This window comes from Chiloscyllium plagiosum, unplaced genomic scaffold (genome assembly GCF_037043375.1).
Source record: "Chiloscyllium plagiosum isolate Xiang-an unplaced genomic scaffold, Cpla_swu_hap1 HiC_scaffold_26, whole genome shotgun sequence".
NCBI classification, from domain to species: Eukaryota; Metazoa; Chordata; class Chondrichthyes; order Orectolobiformes; family Hemiscylliidae; genus Chiloscyllium; species Chiloscyllium plagiosum.
In genome coordinates this window covers 16,198,435-16,224,544 of record NW_028270164.1, presented here as the reverse complement: position 1 = coordinate 16,224,544, position 26,110 = coordinate 16,198,435, and the positions used below count along the sequence as shown (strand labels likewise).

At 41.3% G+C, this 26,110-nt stretch overlaps 1 protein-coding gene across 1 annotated transcript; it reads right to left on the bottom strand.

Moving 5' to 3' along the window:
• Positions 1–1,937: 1,937 nt before the first annotated feature.
• Positions 1,938–21,670, bottom strand: LOC148145099 (pepsin A-like). Its single transcript, XM_087973514.1, has 9 exons — positions 21,542–21,670; positions 19,646–19,805; positions 14,999–15,116; positions 11,998–12,116; positions 11,101–11,300; positions 10,143–10,262; positions 7,598–7,742; positions 5,120–5,218; positions 1,938–2,949 (listed from the first exon to the last, which is right to left on the bottom strand). The coding sequence occupies exons 1-9, from the start codon at positions 21,595–21,597 to the stop codon at positions 2,800–2,802; spliced, it is 1,167 nt and encodes a 388-aa protein (XP_087829640.1). The 5' UTR covers positions 21,598–21,670; the 3' UTR covers positions 1,938–2,799.
• Between the last annotated feature and the right edge of the window lie 4,440 nt (positions 21,671–26,110).

The window sequence follows — 26,110 nt, the reverse complement described above, 5'->3', positions numbered from 1 at the left end:
TTCCACCGGATCAATAGTGCTGTAATGTAAATATCATTGACCCACCTAGATGTTGTCATTGCTCCGCATCATAGACACTCCTGGTCCTACCTTGTTCTTTGTATTGTCCCTGCCTGCCCTGACTGTTTGACTCACTTCTTTTCTCAAGTGGACCATTCTCATATTGATCTCTATCCCCCTGGGTCCCACACCTCCACCACCACGACCAACCCCCCCGCGCCCCCCCACCACCCCACCTTGCTAGTTTAAATCTTTCCAAGCAGCTCGAGCAAATCTCCCTGCCACTATATTCATCCCCTTCCAATTCAGGTGCAATCTGTCCTTGTACAGGTCATTTCTACCGCAATAGAGATTCCAATGATCCAAAAATGTGGATCCTTCTCCCATACACCAGCTCCACAGCCATGCATTCATCTGCTCTACCTATTCCTGCCCTCACTAGCTCATAGCACTGGGAGTAATACAGATATTACTACTCTCGAGGACCTCCTTTTTAAATTCCTGCCATCTCTCTGTAACCTCCCTTCAGAATCTCAACCTTTTCCCTTCCTATGTGGTTGGCCCCAATGTGTACAATGACCTCCTGCTGGCCCCTCTCATCCTTGAGAGCGTTCTGCATCCTCTCTGAGACATCTTTGAGCCTGGCAGAATGGAAGAAATATACCATCTGAGTTTTCACTCTTGGGCACAGAAGCGTCTGTCTGTGCCTTGCACTCGAGAGTCCCTGAACACAATTGATCGCTTGGAACCTGATGTACCCCCCCATTGCATTAGAGCCAGTCTTGATACAACATACTTGGCTGTTCATGCTATATTCACTTGAGAATTCATCACCCCATACATTTTCCAAAACAGCATACTTGTTTGAAATGGGGATAGCCACAGAAGACTCCTGCACTACCTGCCTATCTCTCTTACCTTTCCTAGAGTTAACCCATCTATGTGACTGTATCTGTGACTTTTCTCCCTTCCTATAACTGCCATCCATCACACCCCCTTGCTCTTGTAAATTTCTCATTGCCTCTAACTGTCTCTCCAACCGATCCATTCGATCCGATAGGATTCGGAATATGAGTTCCCTGATTCATGCTGTTAATCTGGTCCACAGAGGGAGCCCTGACTGTCAGATATAAACAGGAGTGTCAGAGGGTGGCACGGTAGCACAGTAGTTAGCATTGCTGCCTCACAGCGCCAGAGACCCGGGTTCAATTCCCTCTCTGCGTGGGTTTCCTCCAGGTGCTCCGGTTTCCTCCCACAACTCAAAAATGTGCAGGTTAGGTGAATTGGCCATGCTAACTTGTCCGTAGTGTTAGGTGAAGGGGTAAATGTAGGGGTATGGGTTTGGGTGGGTTGTGCTTTGGCTGGTCGGTGTGGACTTGTTGGGCCAATGGGCCTGTTTCCACGCTGTAAGTAATCTAATCTAAAAAGGTTCTGCTCACTCTCAGAGGCAGTTCTGTGCTCGCTGAGTCAGTGTTGTGCACTCGGCAGGTGGAAATAAAGGATGACTTGGTGACGGGATATTGGCCCGCATGGACCTATTTCAGTTGATCTAATGTGATAAAGGAAAACTATTTCCTGATCTAACTAGGAGAGTTTTACAGTTAACTAGATATAATTAAATGCATATTAACAATTAGTTACAGGTTGCATTGATGTTATGAACATTGTGTGTTGTGGTATGGTGCAGGGAGAGAATGGTGTGCTTATTTAGAATATTCAGATGTGGCTTAATGTGTCTTTTAGGAAAAAGTGAGGACTGCAGATGCTGGAGAGTCAGAGTTGAAAAGGGTGGTGCTGGAAAAGCACAACAGGTCAGGCAGCATCCGAGGAGCAGGAGAGCTGATGTTTCAGGTTTAAGCCCTTCATCAGGAATGTTTTGAGCAGATGTGCAGAGCAGCCCATCACTGACATGAAGAAAAAGTTGTAATAACAAAACATCTTTGCAATATGTGTAAGTTTATTGACATTGTATTTGCTAATGAAGAAAAATAGAAAATATTTAGTGTGCACCATCAAGATGAAATCTCACTGCATGATCTTATTAAAAATCACATCAGAGATCATTACTACACTCACAGTTTAGGACATAAATTGACAGAGTGGGTTTCCCACTCTTATTTATAAAAGTCAGGCACGTTCGATAACAATGGACAATGCCAATTACCAATCTGCCACCCCAGCTGTGTAAGCATGAGATCATGTAAAGATCATTTCCCTACTGTTCAGGAATGGTTAATACAATTTCATGCAAAAATGTTGATGTGCTTTTTCTAAGACCGTACAGCATGCTTTCCACACACATGTCTAAATTCATCTACAAAAGCAACCATCTAAAATGTAGATGGCTTTTGGCTCTGGAATGTTTATACTATCTAATGTCCAGAGCAATTAATTCCTAGAGCAGCTAAGTCTTCATTTAGGATTGAAAGCACCAGAGAGGAGAATAAAATTATGAGTGTGACTACGATACAGTTTATCATCCACAGTTGACAATGCAGATAATCCATTTAAAGCATATTTTCTTGAGCAATTTTATTGGATTTAGAGGTCAGTAATGTGAAGGGTGTACTCAAATTGAATGAAGAGGTTGCAACTAATTGACTGTATTTTAGAGATGTGCCTTCATGTTGTCTCAGACATAATCAGATTAGCTTGCCTGCTCTATAACCAAAGGTCAATGAGGCTTTTACTGAAATTCTTGTTATTGTGTGGTTCCATTGCATCAGTCATGACTAAAGAATGAGGGAAGGACTCAAAAAGAATTGGAATGCGCTTTAAATGTAATCTTGGATGATTAAATTAGACGGATTTGGCAAAACCCACACGATTGTTTCCTCTGTCAAAGATGGAATAGTATGGCCCAATGAAGACATCCCCCAGGATCCAGAGTCCTCCAGAAGAGCTTGGAAGGTACATGGAGTCAAATCCACTCATGCAGCCATACTGGTCCTGAAAGAAGTGCAAATTGTGAGAGTTAGACCCCCAAAGTGATTTATCTGCCATAACTAATCCTTCTGTGAGTAAAATAAGCAAAAGATGAAAACGTCTGTCTAGCATTTCTTCTTTGGTGATTGCTCAGAATTAAATCAAAACAGCTTTTGATTAACAGACTGTATATCCCACTCTCGACATTATTTTGTCAGCTGTAAGTCAAACTGCCAGGTAATTATCAAAGGCTAGGGAATTGGTTTAGCTCAATTGGTTGGATTGTTAGTTTGCAGAGCAGTGTGATACCAACAGTGTGGGTCCAATTCCCATCACTGGCTTGAGGTTATCATGAAGGACTCTGCTTCTCAACCTCATCCCTTGCCTGAGGTCTGGTGGCCCTCAGGTTAAATCACCACCAGTCATTTCTCTCTAATGAGAGAGCAGCCCCTATGGTCTGGTAAGACTATGGTGACACAACAACAATCAGTGGCTGATTTCCAGGTGAAGGAAGGAATGAAAGTTTATGCTTTGGGATCTCAGTTGAGTCCTCACATAAATAACTTGTTGATAAATATTGAGATAAGAGAAGAAGATTAGATTAGAAAAAAAAATCAATTGGCAAATGCTTCTTTCATGGACAAGGGTGAGTAAAAAGGTTTTGGAGAAACTGAATAAAGGATTAATTATGTTTTATCACTGATTATTAAAAACTAGATTACTGACAAAAATTGTACTTATATAAAATTTGCTAGAGTTTCTATTTAATGGAGCGAGCAAAAAAGTGAATAATTTGGTCCAACAGTTCTTCTCTCTGTTCAGTGCTGTGCTACAAATGTTATTTTCCACCATACATTTAAGCATGCACTGTGTCAATATTAAAGATATTAAAGCGCACTTTAAGCATCTATTCCTTTCACCCCCTGGTGCACTGTCACTGCACTGTGTACCATTTACTAAACTCACTGCAGCAAGTTGATTGGAGATGCCGGTGTTGGATTGTGGTGTACAAAGTTAAAAATCACACAACACCAGGTTATAGTCCAACAGGTTTAATTGGAAGCACTTGCTTTCGGAGCACTGCTCCTTCATCAGCTAGTGCTCCCAATTAAACCTGTTGGACTATAACCTGGTTTGTGTGATTTTTAACTTTGTAGCAACTTGACAAGTCTTTTTCAACGATTCACTTCAAACCTCAAATCTTCACCATCTAGATGGAAGTTCATCAGGACGTTGCCTGGTATGGACAAATTGAGCTCTAAGGAGAGACTAGATAAGCTTAGATTGTTTTCTTATGAGCAGAGAAGACTGAAGGGGGAACAGGATTGAGGTGTGTAATGCAATGCGGGGAATGGACAGGGTAAACATAGAGCCGCTGTCCCCCTTGGTTGAGAGATCAGTCATGAGGGGGCATAATTTTAGGGTAAGGGGCCAGAGATTCAGAGGAGATTTCAGAAAAAAACCTTTCCACTCAGAGGGTGGTGGGAATCTGGAATGCACTGCCTGGCAAGGTAGTGGAGGTCAGAAACCTTACAACCTTTAAAAGATATTTGGATGAGCATATCAAATATCATCACATTCAAGGATATGGGACAAGTGCAGGAAATTGGGATTAGTGCACTCTTAGTGGTAGTTATATCAGTACAGACTTGATGGGCCAAAGGTCTTTTTCTGTGCTATGTGAATCTGTGAATTGAGAAGGATGGGAACATCAAGTGTGTGGGTACAGCATTATCCCCAAGCCCCCTTCTATGTCACAGAACATCCTGACCTTAGATAATTAACATCATCCCTTCATTATTGCTGACTTAAAATCATGAAAAGCCTTTTCGAACAATAGTGTGAAAATACCTACATCTCAAGTACAGCAACACTTCAAGAAAGTTGCTCACCACAACCTTCTCCAGGGCAATTGAGGATGACAATAAGTACTGACCTTGACAATAACACCCGCATCTGAAGAATTAATAATATAAAAAACTCTTCCCTTCTGTTGTTAATTGATAAGGAAATTAATTTTTTCACCATAACTGAGCTTATTCACTCAATCATGTTCAAAAGTGATACAGGCTCATTCATTTTCTGTATAGTTTCTCCAAAAATTAACTGACAAGCAACTTTGCTGGATACTAAAGTCTGAGAACCTAACCTAGCTGTTAAGAATCAGCTTTATCAAATTTAAGCAAAAGCATACCTGGATTGTGTATTCAGATGGAGTAAGGGGATAATCGATTCCATTGATTGTGAAGACTACATTCGGCATGTTGGGCAGATTATTGCAGTTGATGGAATACTGTACAATCGATGAAATAATTAAAAACAAGCATGAGCAGAGCATTCTCCAAGAATCATTGGAAGAAATGTTTACGAAACTAACAAAGTCAACAACCTCATTATTGAATGTGCAGTGGTCACATCTTAAAAGTTGTCTTGGCTGACATTCCAGCACAAGTGCTGAGATGCTCCTGCAAGTTGTCTGAGGTGTTGGGAGGCTCCCTGCACCCTCTTTGTGAGAAGGCCACCACTAGGGATTTTATCAACAATATCCACTTGCCCCTAAATGCAGGAAAATTGGCCATTAGTTGCAGGGCTTGTGGAGGAGCTGCTGATGGGGTAACCCAAACCTGTAACACTATATCTGTGAGGAAAGCTAAAACATTTCCATTTTTATTTAAAACTATTGTTTATTTTGGACTCTGTTTAGGGGTGCAGCGTTACTTTTTTAACTATATTGAGATAGTGGATATTAACTTAGGATTCAGTGTATGGAGAAAACAGAAGCTGGGGATGTTGGTCTTTGAGGTGTATATTTATAATGTTTAGTTGTGTAAGTACAAGCTTGTTATGTTTGTAAAAGTGAGGCCCCAGTTCTGCCCTTTACCAGCAAGCTTTCTGGTGTAGAACAGGTCAGATGTTCGGGTCACAAAAGATGCTCATATCCACCTATTAGGAGTCTGCTTTCTAAAGGCATCCTGACATTGCTGCTCCATTGGACAGGCTGGCCGTATTGGATGCATAGGAATTTCTAACGTTGTGAATTCCCATCACCCTTCTCAAACCTTTCATGTTTGAAATGGCTTGAAGTTCAAGCTCAGTGGTTAGCATTGCCGCTTCACAGCACCAGGGACCTGGGTTCAATTCCAGTCTTGGGCGAATGTCTGTGTGGAGTTTGCACATTCAGTGGATTTCCTCCAACTGCTCCAGTTTCCTTCCACTGTCCAAAAATGTGTGGGTTAGGGTGAATTGGCCAAGCTGAATTGTCCATAGTATTCAGAAACGCTAGGTTCATTAGTCAGGGGAAATGTAGAGTAATGTGGATACAGGAATGGATCTGGGTGGGATACTCTTTGGAGGGTCAGTGTTGACTTGTTGGGCCAAATGGTCTATTTCCACACTGTAGGGATTCTATGATTCAACTTTTCCCAAGGTCCCAGGAATCCTCAACATAAAATCGGGATCAACTTCATTTGTAGTTGTACTTAGTGCATTTCCCTCTGATTTACAGATGGAGCTAGCAGGTTGAACCTAATCATTTCAGTCAATGATAAATTGAAATTCTTTTGGGCCTTGTAGTTATTTATAAACGTTGGGTGACAGGGCCACCACTGCTAGTCTTTGAAGTTAATAGCTATGCCTAATGTGATAAAAAATGTTAGCACTGGGAGGTGGGAGATTTCCAAGCACCTGTCTGTGCACACTGCTCAAAGACAGCAGAAAGTTTAGAGAACTGCAGATACTGGAAATCAAAAATAAAAACAGAAAGTAGATTTAACATTTTGGGTCCAGCGACCCTTCTTCAGAACAGCAGAATTGGGTAAAACATAAAGGTCCCTTTACTCTGCCCCAGTAGGTTGCCAGAGCCCCAATCTCAAAACGGCATTCAAAACCCACACTGCCTTGGCACAGATCCAATATGTTGAAGCCTCTCAGAGTGAGATTGGCATTATTGGTCAATCAGTGGCAAGATTAGTATTGAAACCCCCTGCCTATTGAAGTACTTGAATGAGACTGCCAAGACTCTTTTGATGATACGCTTCTGAGGCCAAACATTAGAAATGTTCTTTAACCCTTTGGTTTATTTATGTTCAAAATTGGAATGTAAAAATCAGGAGGCTGTAGTAATGGGAGATCTATACTCTTCAGAGTGAATAGCAACAGACTTTATTGGACAACTTGTTTCGAGCCCAATAACCCAACGCTCCAGATCTATGGGACCGGATGTAACTTTTTAGCTTCTCTGTCACATGTTCAGTAACGCAGCCTGAGAAAAGGTATGATTCCACCAAAGGCAATTCCCTATCATTACCCATTTTTCCCTCTTGTACTTTATTGTGTTCTACAATGCAAAGTAATTAATGAACACAATGACAATATACATTATTGATTAAGCTTCTAAAGGTTTTTGTAAACTAAAACTAATCTTTTAAACATAGCATAGATTTATACATCAATATATAAATAGCACAAAATAAAAGGTGCATTCAATAGAACCTCGTCTGAAAGGGATCTTGTGGTGCAGGGGTATTGGCACTACCTCTGAACCAAAAGGCCTGGATTCAGTTCCATCTGCTTCAGAGGTGTGTAATAACTCTTTTGATCAATTGATTAGAAAAATATCTAGACCCTCCTCTGACTGATTATAAAAATCTACGAAGCTTTCATCGAAGCTTACCTGGCCGTAGTACCCTTGGGTAGCACCGATATATTGTTGGATAGTGCTGATGGCTGTATTGGGACCAGTAAGCAGGGAAGTGCCAGTATCAACAATGGCCTGGCAGCCTCCACTGCAGGCCACAACCTGACCATTGATTGTCACCCTGAGAGAAGACAAGATGGCACTTGTTAATTGAATACCTTCCCACCACGTCTAACATATTCCTTAAAATCACCCCCTCTGACCAAGCATTTAGTCACGTGTCCCACCTCCTTATGATGACGAGAACTTAAAAATCAGAGTGCTCCCCCGCCACCCCTCTTAAATCTGCTCAACCATTCAAGAATTTAAATCATTGACCTCAACTTCCCCTCTCCTTGTTATCCCATCCCCTAAATTCTCCTGGAACTCAAAAATCCATCAAACTCATGTCATGTGTACACTCACTTGACTGAACATGTACAATTCTTGAGGCAAAGAATGGTAAAGGTTCTTAACCCTTTGAGTGAAGAAATTCCTCTTCCAGTCAGAAATGGAGTGGTAGAGGTCAATAGCACAAAAATGGGCCCTCAGCTCATTGAGTCCGTCCTGGTCAAAAATAATCACCGAAATATTCTAAAATAGTCATCCACAGAGTTTGGATCTCTAGTTCCATACTTTGCAGGCAATGAAAATGTTCTCCCAGCACCTATTCTGCCAGACCTCTCTAAACATTTATAGTTCAATGAGATCACTTCTGTCTTCATCACTTTAGGAACTTGAGTCCACATATTCTCCCCTCAGAGGACAACATTCTGATGTGGTTTGGCATCAAATTTGACATGGTAAAGCTCTTGTGAAACACTTTGAGATATTTTATGACACTAAAGGTGCTATGTAAATGAAACCTCGTTGTGTTGTTACTGCTCAAACTACCATATTAATGCAATATGAGTAGAGATGATCGAAGGAGGTAAATCTAAATTTAAATCTAATAACAGGAGTGTTTTCCTGACACTTTAGTAGTATTTTATGTTCCAGGATTCTTACAGTGCTAAGGATAGAATCAGCTTGGAGGGATTTTAATTAGCTCAGGATGAGATTTCTGTCCTAGCTCATCAAATGGCCATCACTCTCAAACCATTGCAGTACCACTGAGAGCAGTAGCCACTGCTGCAATTATGTCTGGTCCCCACTGGAGGTCAGCACTAGAGACAAAGGGGATGTTAGCTGAGGAGTAGTGGAGGGTTTTGGTGCTGGTAGACAAATGGGATTGATGGGAGCGGCGACCAATGGCAGTCATGGGGTAAATATTTTGGCATCCTGATTGGTGCAGGCCCAGATACCTGCTCTACCCCAAGATGAGGTGGAGGTGCTGGCGTTGGACTCGGGTGGACTAAGTTAAAAATCACACAACACCAGGTTATAGTTGAGAGTGTGGTGCTGGAAAAGCATAGCAAGTCAGGCAGCATCCGAGGAGCAGGAGGATCGACATTTCAGGCATAAGCCCTTCATGTGGTGATCCTGTTGCATCTGCTTCTGGAATTAAAAGTGCTGCAATGGGCCAACGTTGGGCTTCAACATCCCTTGTTCATAATATGCCTGGAAGAGGGCAGCTCACTTCTGTCTGAAATATATACTTGAAACATCGATATTCCTGATGAAGGGCTTATGCCTGAAATGTCGATTCTCCTTCTCCTTGGATGCTGCCTGACTGGCTGTGCTTTTCCAGCACCACACTCTTCGACTCTGACCTCCAGCATCTGCAGTCCTCACTAATACCTGGTTATAGTCCAACAACTTTATTTGGAAGTATTAACTTTTGCAACACTGCTCCTTCATTAGATAGCTAGCTACCTGACAAAAGAGCAGCACTCCAAAAGCTAGTGCTGCCAAATACACCTGTTGGACTATAATCTCGTGTTGTGTGATTTTTATCTTATTCCATGATGTTGTGGTTCCATGATGTCTTCCATGATGTGAGGTCACATTTACAAATACCAATCTTGAGTCAGTTTTATTTATTCACTCATGGGATATGGGCACCGCTGTCTGGGTCAGCATTTATTGTCCCCCCTTGAGAAGGTGGGGGGGGAGCTGCCTTCTTCCAGGCATATTAAGAAAACGGGATGTTGAAGTCTGAAGTTGACCCATTGCGGCACTTTTAATTTCAGAAGTAGATGCAACAGGATCTCCGTACCTTTACTCACCCCATAACCATTGTCTAACTCCCCATTCATTCATTTTAGTCGATTCATTCTAAAGGACACAGATCAGACAGTTTGGATACATGGCACATTATTGTCCAAGTATTCTGACTAAATGCACTTGGTGTGCAATACTGTCTGCAATAAGTTTATCCTCAGATGGATTGAATGTTAGCTTTCCCAGCCTGGATTTAAACAGTGGTTCAATTCTAATCTGTAAGGTATCCATTAACTGGTGCATTCTCTCTGTCGCTCAGTGCGTCCATACCTGGACCTGAGCTGCGACTCATTTCACCTAATATTTCCATGTCAAAGTATGCCTTGCAATGTGATGGTTACAGCTTGCATTTCCATTGTGAAATAGGTTGCTCACTTACCTGTCCAGTTGGATTTGCCAGTAACCTTCTTGAGTGACGGGCACCCAGTTAATTTGACCTGTGTAGTGGTTTGGATCAACTCCACCAAAAACAACTTCACTTCCGGACTGACCATCCTGTCTGTAAAAAGAAGTGAATCTGAATGTTAATTTCAGCAGGGATCTGCCTGATATTGAAGAGTATGGACAGAGCTTCAGAAATGCCAGAGTGGTGATATCTTCTGTTTGGGGCTTGCAGAACGTGGTGTCATTAGCCGTTGAAAATCAGACAACATTTCACTCCATTCAAGAAAACACACTCAATCCTCAATGTGCTGTTTGAAATTCAACAAAGCCCTTTTCAAAACGCCTGAAAGAAATTGCAATGATCCAATTTCCTATCTTGGATCGCACATGCAATTCAAACAAAATCTAAAAGAATTCCATTTGTTCACAAGGATGTACTTAGAACTTTGCTCGAAGTTAGAGACTACCTGACATGGAAACTGTTCATTTCAGTTGCTGGAAAAATACAAAGATGCATATTGTGTTAATTGCTTTAAAAAATGGCTATGTGGTGACATTAAGTTAATCCCCCATGTTACACAGGGTGCTATGCAGATGAAAGTCAGATAAGACAATCAGAGGGTTAGATAGGGTGGACTGTGAGAGTCTTTTTCCTTGGATGGTGATGGCTAACACTAATCGACATAGCTTTAAGTTGTGGGGTGACAGATATAGGATAGATGTCAGAGGTAGTTTCTTTACTCAGAGAGTGGTAGGGGCGTGGAACACACTCGTAGTAGACTCGCCAACTTTAAGGGCATTAAAATAGACATATGCATGAAAATGGAATACTGTAGGTTAGATGGGCTTCAGATTGGTATCACAGGTCGGCGCAACATCGAAGGCTGAAGGGCCTGTACTGCTCTGTAATGTTCTCTGTTCTATGCAAGTCTACATAAGGTGTGACAACATACCTAGTGAGGTAGAAAGCAAACAGGTCCTGTTGGACCAGGTTCTCAGCCATCATGTTATCAAATACAGGTGTGGCACTGGACGAAGCAATGTTTGGATAGGCCAGCCCCAGGATCCCATCAAATGGAGCATAGTAGAAAGTGCTCCCAGGTTCAGTCTCACTTAACCCAAATTCCTGCTCTTTGACAGCAATGTTTGATACCTAGAAGAAAGAGAAAGGCACAACTTGTTCTGAGGAATTACCATGCTGAGAGTTAACAATAAACCAGACCATGAATTTAAATGAATGAATACCACAGTAACGAGAAAATCTAAGGTTATGCAATGACTCATAATTACAAATAAAATAGAAAGTCTTAGAGAAAATCTGTTGGCCTGATATGGTCAGTGGGGAGAGAAACAGAATGATCATTTCAAGCCCAAGGTGAATCTTTTTCTAAACAAGTCATATCAGAATTGAAAGGTTAACTCTGTTTCTCTCTCAATAAAAGAGTTTCTACTGCACTTTTTGTTTTAATTTCAGATCTCCAAACTATGCAATATTTTGTTCATATTATGTTTATTGATTGCTGTTCCTCCAGTTGACACTTTACACAGAGAGAAAGGTCAGTTTTCAGTGTTGATGTAGGAGTTGAAAATTCTGAACGACTTTCAGAAACCTGGCACACCATTGGCTGTTTAGCAAAGATGAGTTATTTCACAGAACCTATCGCCTCTGACCTGCTTGGTTAAGCCATAGTATTTATTTGGCCAGTCTAATCAGTTTCTGGTCAAGTTGAAGATTTGCATCAAATGTTACAAAATATTAATATACAAGGAAGTTACACGTATATGAGCAGTTTAAGAATTTTGACCTTATTTGATTATAACATGATTGGTAAAAGTTACAATATACGTACAGTGACTGTGTCATAGCCCAGGACCCCAGTCATGCTGCCTGAACCATACTGAATAGACAGTGGTTGGTTTGTTGCCTGAAACGTTGAGGACTTGCTTGGTGAAAATTTCTTGTGGTTTGCTGTAAAGGTAAACATTTTAATCATTTGGTCATTTAATTTCATAACTGAATCAAGCACAGGTCATCCATAAAAATTGCTGTATAATTGTTTGTAGCACTATTTGTTTCTGTTGAATTGCACACTTATTAAATGAGGGATAGTTCATTCACAAGAAGTGAACATCATTGAATGGACCAAGATTTTTTTCCCCACCCACCCCTAACTGTCAAAAACATTGCTCTCGGTCTAACGTCACATGTAAGCCAGAGTAGGGAAGGACAGCAGTTTCTTTCTCTAAAGGGTACTCGTGAACCAGACAGTTATTGCATAGTCATCGCTAGAATTTTGATTCTGAATTGTTATTGAATTCCAATTCCATAAGCTGCCAAGGTGGGATTTGATCCCAGGTCCTCAGAACATTATTTGGGTCTCTGGATTAATAATCTCACATTAATACACCACACCATCACCTCCTTGTTAGCATGAGCAAAATGACTCATTTACAACCAGCAATATTAACAAGAGGTCAAAGGTCTTGTAGGGCATCTTATCTAATAAAGATCAAGTCACCATGGTCTTACCAGACTCTCTTATTACAGAGAGGGGTAACTGGTGGTGGTTAACCTCTAAGGCAAGGGAGAGAAGGAGAGCCCTTCATGGTAACCTCAGCCGGTGTGGGAATTGAACCCACACTGTTGGGTCACTCTCCATCACAAACCAACCAACCAAGTTAGTTGACCTCCAGCATACCATTCCTCATTGCTTGTCAGAATCATCATATGGCTTGGCGTATGAGCTAGCAGGTTAAAACTATTCGTTAACAGAGTCCCATGAGTTAATGATTGCATTGAAATAGCTCACATGATCCAGTTGCTTTGATGCGGGCAACTTTTTACTTCAGTGTGAACACAAAACTTGTATGCATCCATTGCCAAAGTGCTTAACAGCCAATGAAATAATTTAAATTATAGTCACTGTTGTAACATTAGAAACATAGCAGCCAATTTGTGCACAGAAAGCTTCCACTAACGGCAATGTGACAATGACTAGATGATTTATTTGTCATCTTTGGTTAAATGTTAGACATTGTCCAACTTGCTGGACAGAACTCCTTTGCTCGTTATTGAAACAGTGCAATGGGATTGTTTTTAATGCGTGCTTGTGATCAAACAATGTCTCATTCAGAAGACAGTAGCTGTAACACTGCAGCATTCTCTCAATATTGCACTGGAATGCCAGCCAGATATTTCCTTCTTAAGTCTTTGAAGTGGAACCTGAACTCACAACCTTCTGCCTCAGAGGCACAAATGCCACCAGTTGAGTGCAACTTTGTGGATCTGGTTTAAACTTAATTTCCTGAGTGAGAGCCAATAGACCCAAAGCACGACTTTTTGTCACATTAGATTATTTTGTCATACACCCTTCTTAGACATCATGACCTTGTTGTTATATAATTCTTCTTTCCATTTATCTCAAAAACTCATCAAACGGAAATCACAACTGTACAGACAGCAAATAAAAAGGTATTTTCAAATGTATTTTCATTTTGGATGGAATTTCTTATACTTCATAGTGATGAATGTGGAGGCAAGTAGTTCATGAATTCAGCAAGGCTAGACCTCACTCTCCCGTCTCCCCTCGGATTACACTCTGGGTGGGAGGACCTATAGTTTACCCTCACACGTTGACACCAATTGAGGTCCTTAAATGACCAATGGATGACAAAATGGATAGTATAGTGGCAATGTCACTGAGCTAACAAACCAGAACCCTAGGTTAATATTCTGGGGAGGTGAGTTTGAATCCCATCATGGCAGGTGGTGAAGTTTGAATTCAGTTAAAATAAAATCTGGGATAGACTGCTAGCTTTGGTGTCGGCACTGCTTATTTTCATAAAGAAACACCTGGTTCACTAACACCATCTTGGAAATGTATCTGATCTGGCCTTTACCTGACTGCAGTGCCATAGTAATTAGATTAGATTAGATTAGATTAGTTACAGTGTGGAAACAGGCCCTTCGGCCCAACAAGTCCACAGCGACCCGCCGAAGTGCAAACCACCCAGACCCTCATTCCCCTACATATACCCCTTCACCTAACCTGCACATTTTTGGACTGTGGGAGGAAACCGGAGCACCCGGAGGAAACCCACGCAGACACGGGGAGAATGTGCAAACTCCACACAGTCAGTCATTTGAGGTGGGAATTGAACCGAGGTCTCTGGCGCTGTGAGGCTGCAGTGCTAACCACTGTGCCACCGTGCCGCCCTGTGGTTGATTATTAACTGCACTCTGGACATTTAGGGATAGGCAATAAATACTGGCCTGAAATAGATAGACTTGTAACCAGTAAAGGGTTATGGGGAAAAGCCAGAAAAGTAGCTTTTCAGAACAGCCATGACTTCATTGAATGGCAGAGCTGACCCGATGACCTGAATGGCCTACTTCTGTTCCTGTTCCTTATGGTCTTTGCCCTATGTCTAATGAATTGCTCAATGATTTTGTGACTTTGGTTGTTCCCTTGCAGCAGCCATGGCCTCCTCCATGGTGTTGTTAAGTACACATGTCGCTAGCCTCTGATTGGCCAGTAGCTCTCTCTCAGCAGGACCTCCACCCCAGGGGCCTTGATTCCAGAGGAAGTCCCTGTCGGTGGTCTCTCCACTTCCTGATTGGCTTGACCGTTAATGCTTCAAGTAGTTCTGTCTATTGAATCAATCAGGTTTGGATCTACCAAATATTCCCTATCTTTGAATCTCTTCAGTTATTTTTGGTATGTTTTGTATGCCTTTTAACTTACGATCAATCCATTGTGTCCTTGGGCCACTCCCCAGCCAGTGCCCAGATCACTCATAATGGGTGAATATGCTGATCAAAAGTTAGGAAGACTGTTTAAATACACTTACTGCATGATTGGCTGGAACAGTAAACTGATGGGACCCAAAGGTTTGATGAACCAGTATCAAAGATGACTGTGAAGCTTTGTGGTGGGGTTCCGATGCTAATTGTTCCATAATAAGACATCTGTAGGAATATTGTAGTTGAAGAAACAAGTTAGACTTGGTTAAAGCTTGTGAAACAATGTTTCAGTATTTATAGACACACTGGGCAGATTGTCTTCTTGCTGTACCGAGGTCTATTGGATGTTCTACACGATATATGACCAGAATTAGGCCATTTGGCCCATTGAGTCTGCTCCCTCATTTGATCTTGACTGATATGTTTCCTCAACCCCATTCTCCTGCCTTTCAGATTAGATTAGATTACTTTTTTATAGATTAGATTAGATTACTTTACAGTGTGGAAACAGGCCCTTCAGCCCAACAAGTCCACACTGACCCGCCGAAGAGCAACCCACCCAGACCCATTCCCCTACATTTATCCCATCGCCTAACACTACGGGCAATTTAGCATGGCCAATTCACCTAACCTGCACATCTCCGGAGGAAACCGGAACACCCGGAGGAAACCCACGCAAACACGCGGAGAATGTGCAAACTCCACACAGACAGTCGCCCGAGGCAGGAATTGAACCCGGGTCTCTAGCGCTATGAGGCAGCAGTGCTAACCACTGTGCCACCATGCCGCCCGTAACTTTTGAACTTCCCATTACTTTTGATCCCCTCACTAATCAAGACGTTATCTATCTCCATCTAGATGCAATTCATAGAAACAAATAAGATTTGAGGACCCACATATGCCTCTATAGGAATCTGCCCACATTTTCTGCATGTGTAGTATCTGGCGATCTAGTACATTCCATTACAGGGACAGAAAGACTTGTACGGTTGAGAACAAGGGTGTTTAGTTTCCCTGGATGCTATTCCAAGCAGAGTGAAAGTTTGTAGGTGGACCACCAATGTTACCTATCCCTCTGAAACCATTGTCACCTTCCTGCTGTTGCTGTCTTGTGATTTCTGGCTCACAGTTAAGCCTTGGATTTGGCAAAACTAAAGCCACTTTCCTTAACTTGTATTGGCAAACTTATTCCAATCCGTCAACCTGCTCAGTTGTCTAGTTCCACCAGGCTGTGTACAATGTTCAGTTTGTTCAATATTAACCTGATTTCCTGAACCCAAATGGTCATCAGATCAAAAAGTCATAAGAAAGCTCAAGACAGCCTGTGTTACTTACTTAACTCATTGATTGTGCGAAGCCCTTAATATCCTTAATCCATGCCTTCATCAGTTCAAGCAACGATTTCTTAAATACAGCTATTTCTCCAAACTTCACAAGTTTGAGTTAGTTCAGCATTTTGTAGCTGAACTGTCACTCCCAACCTCCTGACTGTTTGACACCTCTGTCCTTATCACAGCCGCATTGCCTTCCAGCTTATTGTCATCCTCACCCTCATTTCCAAATCACTTTAATCTCTCTACTCCTTTATATCTGCGCAGTCATCGTAGGTATGATTTTGCAGATCACCAACTCCACTCTTTAAGGGAATGGAGAAGAAACAGTACTCGAGAACTCAAGTCTTACATCGGTGTTGTTCTCTCCAACTGATGGAGCAGTTAAAATCGAATGGCTTGATTTCTGTTGTTTCCCATGAATCAGTTATTGGTTCTTGTGGCATGTAAAGCTTGTGCTGTTATTTGAGGGACTGCCATTCATAAATGGAAGTTGGATTCATCTCAGTGGATGGTCAGTCTCACTGTCCAGATGGGTAGATTTGCTGAGGAGGCAGCACGATCACCAGTGTTAAACGTTAAAACAAACCTCACACTAGTTGGGCTGGGAAGAGGGATTGCATCTTCTGGACCCACCCCGTAAACCTCAGTTGCTGCAGGCTGTGAGCGTTTTGCCAAGTCTCTTCCCTCCAGAACTTAACTTGATCTCTGGATGCTGGCAATAGGCAGATCCCTAATGCTAGCAGTAGGCAGGTCCCTAATACTGGCAGTAGGCAGGTCCCTAATGCTGGCAGGAGACAGGTCCCTAATGCTGGCAGTAGGCAGGTCCCTAATGCTGGCAGGAGACAGGTCCCTAATGCTGGCAGTAGGCAGGTCCCTAATGCTGGCAGTAGGCAGGTCCCTAATGCTGGCAGGAGACAGGTCCCTAATGCTGGCAGTAAAACACTGGGCTTCCCAGTCTTCATCCTCTGTTCGCTCCTGTAGCTATTCCACCCACCAACCAGCTGCTGCTTACTGCCCTTCGGCCCAGCAAGCCCCCACCGAGCCTCCAAGTAGTAACCCACCCAGACCTATTCCCCTACCCTATATTTACTCCACACTAATGCACCTAACCTACATATCCCTGAAACTATAGCAATTTAGCATGGCCAATTCACCTCACCTTTGGATTATGGGAGGAAACCCATGCAAACATGGGCAGAATGTGCAAACTCCTCACAGGCAGTCACATGAGGCTGGGGTTAAACCCCGAGTCCCTGGCGCTGTGAGGCAGCAGTGCTCACCACTGAGCCACAGTGCCACCCCAGCAGTTCAAATCAATTCAAAAATCCTAGTGCAGCAAGATTTGAAAACTTATCTGCACAGGCTTTCTGCTGGGAGTCAGAGTCTGCTGTGAAGCCTCTTCTCTCAGTTATTTTCCTCTAACTCCTTGACATTCTTTGACTGACATCTGCACCGTCTCACAGCCCCAGCCCCCCACAAAGACCACCTTAAATTCCAGTCTTTCCATTGCTGTTTACTCTTTGCTGTTTCTCCCCCCATCCAAATTATTTCGCAATTATTTTGTCAGAGGCACAAGAGAAATGCCATTTGGAGCCTGTGCATTGACTTCCCCTTCTTGCTGAAACACTTGCAGGTTATGGCCTAGGCGTATTAATGCTGGACTGTTAATCCAGTGACGCAGCTAATGTTGTGGGGACATGGGTTCAAATCCTGGAATTTGAATTCAATCCAAAATCTGCAATTAAAAGTCTAATGAAGCCATTGTTGAGTGTTGGAAAACCTGTCTGGATCACTAATGTCCTTCAGGGAAGGAAGGTGCCAGCCATCCTTACCCAGTCTGGCCTACATGTGACTCCAGACCCACAGCAATGTGATTAACTCTTAACTGCCCTCTGGGCAATTTGAGATGGGCAATAAATGCTGCCCTAGTCAGCAACAACCTCATCCCCTGAATGAATTTTAAAAAGGTGTAAGTTAATGACCATTTACCAGCAGAAAGTAAAAGTGATTTACCTACCTGTTTCTGATTTTCTTTAGGCGTTTATGAATTCATTTTGATTCTGTTTTAATGCAATATTTTATCCATCAAGCCACATAACCTATACTCTGGGAGACTTGGGGTTGACTCTAAGCTCCAACCTACCTCGCAATTAAATAAACGTGGTGTTTGTGGAGGGGGGAAGGAGGGTTCTAATAATTTTACTGTTGGGTTGATAGTCTAAAATGGAAGAAATTAAGCCAACCCTTCATTTAGCACCTGCCATGACTTTAACTTCCATTCGCTTCAGGAGTAGCAATTATCAAGAGAGGGGTATAACGTTAAACATTTCCAACAAGGAGACAGATATAATCCTTCGGACTAAAAGGATCGAAAAGTATGTGAATTAACTCTTTAGAGGCCAGCATCCCATCACCAATCACCCTTTATTTACAAACGCATAGCCTTTGACAATAGCACTGTCTCTCACGGAGTCAGGTATTCAGTGGCTCAATATCTCTGACATTCATCCCTTTAAGTTAGTCTGGGCTCCCCGATTGGACCAGATTAACAGCCCCAATCAGGGACCTCATTTTCTAAGATATCCAAATGGCTGACCTCATTATAATCACTACAATATGGGAAGAAAGCAGGAAACAGGTGCTGAGTTGGGTGATCGACTATGATCATACTAAATGGTATGCAGGCTGGAATGGCCAAATGGCCTACTCCTGTTCCCTTTTCTTATTCAGCTGTGGACCTGGCCATCACTGGCTGGACAATATTTATTGCCTGTTCCGAGTTGCCCTTGGGAAGGTGGGGATGATCTGCTTTCTTGAACTGCTACCGTCCACAGGTTTTGGGTTAACCCACAATGTCCTTAGGGAGGGAATTCCAGGTTTTGACCCAGCAACAGTGAAGGAATTGCAATATATTTCCAGGACAGGATGGTGAGTGGCTTGGAGGGGAACTTGCAGATGGTGTTGTCCCTTGTATCTGCTGTTATTGTCCTTCTAGATGAAAATGGTTGTGGGTTTGGAGGGTGCTGTCTGAGGATATTTGGTGAATTTCTGCAGTGCATCTTGCAGGTGGTACACACTGCTGCTACTGAGTGTCGGTGGTGGAGAGAGTGGATGCTTGTGGATATGATGCCAATAAAGCGAGCCACTTTGCCCTGGATAGTGTCAAGCTGCTTGAGTGTTGTTGGATGTACAACCATCTATTTTTCTATGTTGTCACCAATCTTAAATTGCCTTAGTTATACCAAAAATAATATTCTGTGCTCCCAGGAACAAGTGAGGTCTACTGCCAAATTCAAGAGGGAGGGCTTGCCAGCATTGCCACTCTAAACTTCCTTTTAGCTAGACTCCCACTGGGGTTGTGAAATTGTCCCTAAATGTCCTCCTGGACTTGTTTCTTTCCCCACAGTGAGGACTACTTACATCCAGGTAGTTTATGAGTGGCTCTGTAGACATGGTCTGCCCATTGAAGTAGCCTGCATATTTGGAGTATGGATTGTATAGGTGTTTCTCCAGTAAATCACCAAGAAGCCCACGTTCTTCCAGAGCCTGCCGGGCAGATTTACCCTTCGTCAATTTAACCCTGTGAAGAGAAACAGGACAAACTGTCGGGCTTAAATCGATACTGTGAGCAACCGACCTAGCTCTCTTAGTTAATCTACAGGATGTAGTAACAATGGTTAAAAACACCAGAGACACAGAGTCTTACAGAAGCAGACCTTTCAGTCCCACCCATCCATTTCCTACCAGGTTTCACAAACTGTAATAGTCCCATTTGCTTGTATTTGGCCCATATCCCTCTAAACCTTTCCTTACCATGTACTTTTCTTTTAACTATCTTTTAAATGTTGTAATTGTACTCGCCTCGGCCACTTCCTCTGGCAGCTTGTTATACACACATACACCACCTTCTGTGTGAAAAAGTTGCCACTGATTTTAACCTCAAGTCTACTTTCCTACATATCCTGATAATCTTTGATCTCCGTGGTAATCAAGAATCCATCTACTTCAACCTTAAAAATATTTGAAGTTTCTCCACCCACTGCCTTTTGAGAAAGGGAATTCCAAAAACTCTCAAACTGTTAAGAGAAAAAATGTTTCCTCATCTCTTTTAAAAGGGTTATTTTTAAAACCCGAGTTCTAGTTTCTCTCACAAGAGGAAATATTCTTTCAACATTCACCCAGTCAACTTCCCTCAGGATCTATTACGTTTCAATTAAGTCACCTCTGAGTTTTCCAACACCAGAAGATACCAGGAAGCAAGAAAAAAATTTAAAAATATGATCCCTCATTGCATATTCCAGAGCAGTTCATAAAGATTGAGTGGGTTTGAGAAACACCATCATTGTTGCTAGGTAGGCAAATACAACTGTCATTTTGCATGTAAGATCTCACAAATTACTGTGCGAAAAATGACGAAGAATCCTAGCTTTTATGCTGAAGCTAAAGGGAAAGTATCAAGAGAAATTACTGCTAGCACAACATTTTGCTCATTTACATTGTTAAAGGATCAGTTTATTTCACACTTTGGATATAAGTCATGAAAACTGGGAAAGCATGGACTATTTTAGATGATGCGACAACAATTGTATATCCTTAACATTCTTTCAAAATTTCCTCCCATTTAGAGCAGAGAACATTTGCATTGAATGAGGAAAAAATAAAACATTTGATTTATTGTAGTTACATGTACCGAAATGCAGTGAAAAACTTTGTTTTGTGAGCAATAGAAGCAGATCAAAGCAAATAAGGTCACACAGGATATAGAGTGCTTAGACAGTGTGAGGCATGTAGGTTACACTGCACAGGAGATACACAAAGCAAGATCAACATTAGCAAGACATTAGCAAGACCATGCTGTGTTAGTTAGACAAATGCAAGTCTAAGATTCAAGGCTGAGAATGATTTCGATGATTTAATGCTGACCCTATGTTTCTCTCTGCAATGAAAAGAGATTGTCAAAAGCAGGTGAATAATTAATACAGAAAATGTATCACCTCATGATCCTATTTGGTAGAATGATGTGGAGGTGCTGGTGTTGGACTGGTGTGGACAAAGGCAAAAATGATGCCGCACCAAACCTGTTGGACTATAATCTGGTGTTGTGTGATCTTTGTATTTGGTAGAAAATGCAGGACAAAGAGACAATATGTATAAATGGAAATTCAGATGCATAGGTTCAGATAAAATAATAGTATCCAATCAAATGAAAAAGTAAACTACTTGCAATATTTAGCAGATTTGACAGCATCTGTGAAAAGAGAAATGGAGTTAATGTTGCAAGTCATGAGTGTTCATCAGAACTACTTGATTACTTACCTGACTAAACTCTCAGAGAGCTGAATACAAGTCAGTGCAATGAGCAACCACTTCATCTTGTCTGGTACTTTTCAAGACCTTGGTGAGACTTGTGAGTGTGCTTGGTGTTTTTATACTGTTCTGCGTCAACCCATTCCATTGTCCAAAAAGACAAATAATCAATGTTGTTATGTCATGTTTTGTTATCATCAAAACTAAGACCTTGTGAAAGGCACATTAAGAGTTTACACCTTGCTTAATAATTATCAGCTGATATTTTGATAACCAACATTCTTGAGTTTCAAGCTTATTGAGTAAGATCTCGGGACTGATAATACGGCTGTATATATATTTGTAAAACAAGATAATATTTAGTTCTTATGGTTTGAACTTGTACATTGATCAAATGTACTTATCCAGCACTTGCAAAGTATTTTAATTATAGAAAACTGACCTGTTACAACAGTAAAGGTCACAGATGACAGCTTATTCTTAATATGTAGGTGTGTATGCTTAATGAAGGGGAGGAGATGGCCTATTAATCCAGAAACCCAGCTGATGTTCTCAGTACCTTGGTTCAAATCCCACCATGGTAGAATTTAAATTCATTTAAAGACAAAGAATCTGGAATTAAGAGTTGAACAAAGACTTTGTTGATTATCAGGAAAACCCCACTGGTTCACTAATGTCATTTAAAGAAGGAAATCTGCCATCCTTACTTGGTCTGGCCAGACCCACAGCAATGTGGTTAACTCTGGGGATGGGCAATAAATGCTGACCTAACCAGTGATGTCCTCATCCTGTGAATAAGTAAAAATAAAATATTAGAAAAACAGAAGAAGATCTGTATTTAAATGGCACCTCCTACCCCAAAAACTGTTTTAGAGTCAATTAAGTACCTTGCAAAGTGTAGTCCCTGTTGTAAGCAATGCAACAACCATTTGCATTAATCAGTTCCCACAAACAGAAATGTGATAATCTGTATTTTTCTGATGTTGGTTGAGGGATAAATAGTGGACAAAAAAAACTCTGATCTTCTTTGAAATGATGCAACAAAAACACTTAGATTCACCTGCGAGGGGTTCTATTTAAAATGAAATCAAAGAATGCTGGAGAAAATCAGCAGGCCTGGCAGTATCTGTGGGAAGAGAGTGGAGTTAATGTTTCGAGTGTGATGATTCTTCATCAGAGTGAGTGGTCCTTAATGCTCCATTGTCATGGTTTCAAGCTTAGGGGATACTTTTTTCTTCTGCTTTCACCAAGTGATCTATAACAAACAAGCTGAAGTCACAGCAAGAACATAGAAGGTCTGGAAGTATGTAAACAAATTGATATTTTAACTGGATGAGCATTAGCTTTAGAAGCTACTTAAAGATAATTGGGAGACTTAACGCATCTCACAAGATCTAGTGAATGGCCACCCAATGACCAGTGAAATCACTATGCTAATGAATGTTGGCAATTCTTTTCATACTCAACATGTTTCTGCTGGACAGTAAACTCCATTGAAGGTATAAGATGAAAAAGTTGATAACAGTATTCCGTGTTCCCAAGACTAAAACAAAGGCATAAAGACCTGAGCACATATACAGCAGTGATGTATGTTCTGCTGGACTTGGATCTCCATAGGTGACTTCCATCCTTTCCATGAAGGCAGTCAAGAACTCACTTGCTCCAGCCATGGCAGTGATGGAATTGAACTGGACTCCTCAATGTTTCACGATAGTGTAGTGAGGGTCTATGCCATCACTGCCTGATATTCCCCTGTGTGTCTCTGTTGTGTGCAGCATGACACTAATGGTCGAAGCTGTACTTGATACTTTTGTGAAACAAGTTAGCACCAGGAGGCTGTTGGTTAATAAGAAATTAGCCGAGCAACAGCTTCTTTTAAGTAAGTTGCACTTTGTAAAACCAGAATCTGATGATGTAAATGACGAGACAAAGAGTGGTGAACTCATGTTTCACATTCTCAGTCTCGTGGAAAGCATCAATGTTATCACATTATCCAAAGTGTTTGCCAAAGGTTCAACAATCTTCTTTCCTCAGAAAATTGGTGACAATTCATCATTTGCTAAGATTGACAGGCGAGCAATTGCCAGCATACTAGCCCTGAAAATTCCATGAGACATGTATAAACAGGCTTGGGAAACCATACATCATCTAAGAATGTAAAATGTTCAACAAAAAATGGTTCACCAATATCTTCCACCGGATCAATAGTGCTGTAATGTAAATATCATTGACCTACCTAGATGTTGTCGTTGTTCCGCATCATAGACACTCCTGGACCCGCACTTACAGATATACGAGATGACCTCACACTGATCACAGTCCATGGGGGTTAGTCAAACAAGAGGCAACAAAACTGCAGGAGATATTCAAAAAATGTTCACAGAAAGAAGAACAAAGCATTTCACTTTATTCTGGTTTTGTGGAGATAAAATCTCAACTCTCTGGTATGGAGAGATCAATGAAACTTCATGAGGAAAAGACTGTACATCTTTGTATTCACTTGTGGGACTTGGGTGTGGATCTTACACCTCTCATAATTTTATATCCTTCAGACAGGTCACTCCTTAGTCTCGGACACTCTAGCAAAAACAGTTTAAGTTTGTCCAACTTCTCCTTACAGCTAATACACTCTGATCCTGGCAACATCCTGCTAAACCTCTTTTGCACCACTCCAAAGTCTTCACATCATTCCTATGGTGTGGCGAGCAGAACTATGCAAAATGTTTCAAATGTAGCCTCACTTTAGTCTTATGCAACTGCAACATGACTTGACAACCTTTAATCTCAATGCCCCAACTGTTGAAGGCAAGCATGTGTATGGCTTCTTTACCAACTTATCCACTTGAATTGTTACTTTCAGGAAGCTGTGGACTTGCACCCCAAGATCCCTCTGTATATCAATTCTCCTCATGGTCCTGCCATTTATTGTATACTTTCTTCTTGTATTTGACCTCTCAAAATATATCACCTCAGACCTGTCCAGAGTAAATTTCATCTGCGATTTTTCTGCCCAAATTTGCAACTGATCTCTATCCAGTTGTATCCTTTGATAACCTTTCTCATTATTTGCAATCCTGCAACTTTCATACTGTTTGCATGTTTACTAATCAGACCATTCACATTTTCACCCAAATCATTTTTATATAATAGAAACAACAGCTCCCAGCAACGATCCTTGCAGAACACCATTCCTCCAGTTAGAAAAACACCCCTCCACAACTACCTTCTGTCTCCTATGACCAAGCCAATTTTTATCCACCTTGCCAACACACCATGGATCCCAGGTTACTTAATCTTCTGGACCCACCATGAGGCTCCTTGTCAAAAACTTTAGTAAAGTCCATGCAGACAGCATCCACCACTCTAGTTTCATCAATCATCTTCATCACATCCTCAAAAAACTCAGTCAAGTTTGTGAGACAAGACATCCCCTGTATGAAACAATGCTGACTATCCCTAATAAGTCCATTATTCTCCAAATGCAAATAAATCCTGCCCCTAAGAATCTTCTGCAATAATTTATCTACCACTGATGGAAGGCTCACTTGCTTATGATTTCCTGGATTATCCCTATTGCCCCTTTAAACAATAGAATTAGCTATTTTCCAGACATCTGAGGCTTTCCCTGTGAATATATGTCAACAGTCAATACAATACCGACATTAATGACTGTGAAGCATTTTGTGATGTACTAAGAACATTGAAGCTACAATGTCACTAACTTTTCATGTAAACGTCTATAATATGATTGAAAATTATATAGAAACAAGAAAAATAATTGCATTGTTATAATTATTGCTAGAACCAGCTTTGTTTCCATTGTTGTCTTAATTCACTGGTGTCGCAAATGTTTAAGCATTAAATAAAACATATTTGCTTAGGAGAAAGGTCATACTTCATGTTCATGCAGCTGATCAAATAAAGTCAATAAAGTGTATTTATTAATTATTACAATTTGAGGACTGATAACACATCCATTATTTGAGCCTCCGCACTTGGTAAACATGTTTTTGATCAGGGGGCTGAATTTCCTTAAATCTAATAATCACAGTTTAAAGTAATTAATCTGTTAGTTTTAAGATACTTTTAATTAACTTGTTCTGACACATGTCGGGGACAGGTAAGATTAAAACCTGGACCTACTGGCTGACAGGTAGGGACATTACCACAATGTTACTAGAGCTGAGACAATGAAACCTCCTCTTTGTATGTGTAATGACACACCTCCAGAGTGGGTTTTACCTTGTGGGTCAGGGATAGGAACAGGCATCTGGTAGCCATTTCCAAAGGCCTTGATTAGCTTAATTGGATTATTTAATACGGTTGACTTTGATTGAATTGGTGTAGAAAGGTGATCAAAATTTGCTAAAAATAATGCTAAACTAAGGGGCAAACCATAAGAAACAGGAGTCTTAAGAACCAAATATCCTATTGAGCATCCTGGTTTGAGATCATAGCATCAACCAAACAAGGGATATATAGATTAATGTGAAGTATTACAATTTGAGAAAAGAAAGAGACAAGAGATATTATTTTAATTGGGAATTCTCAGCTGAGTAGAGGAACTGAAGATATTTA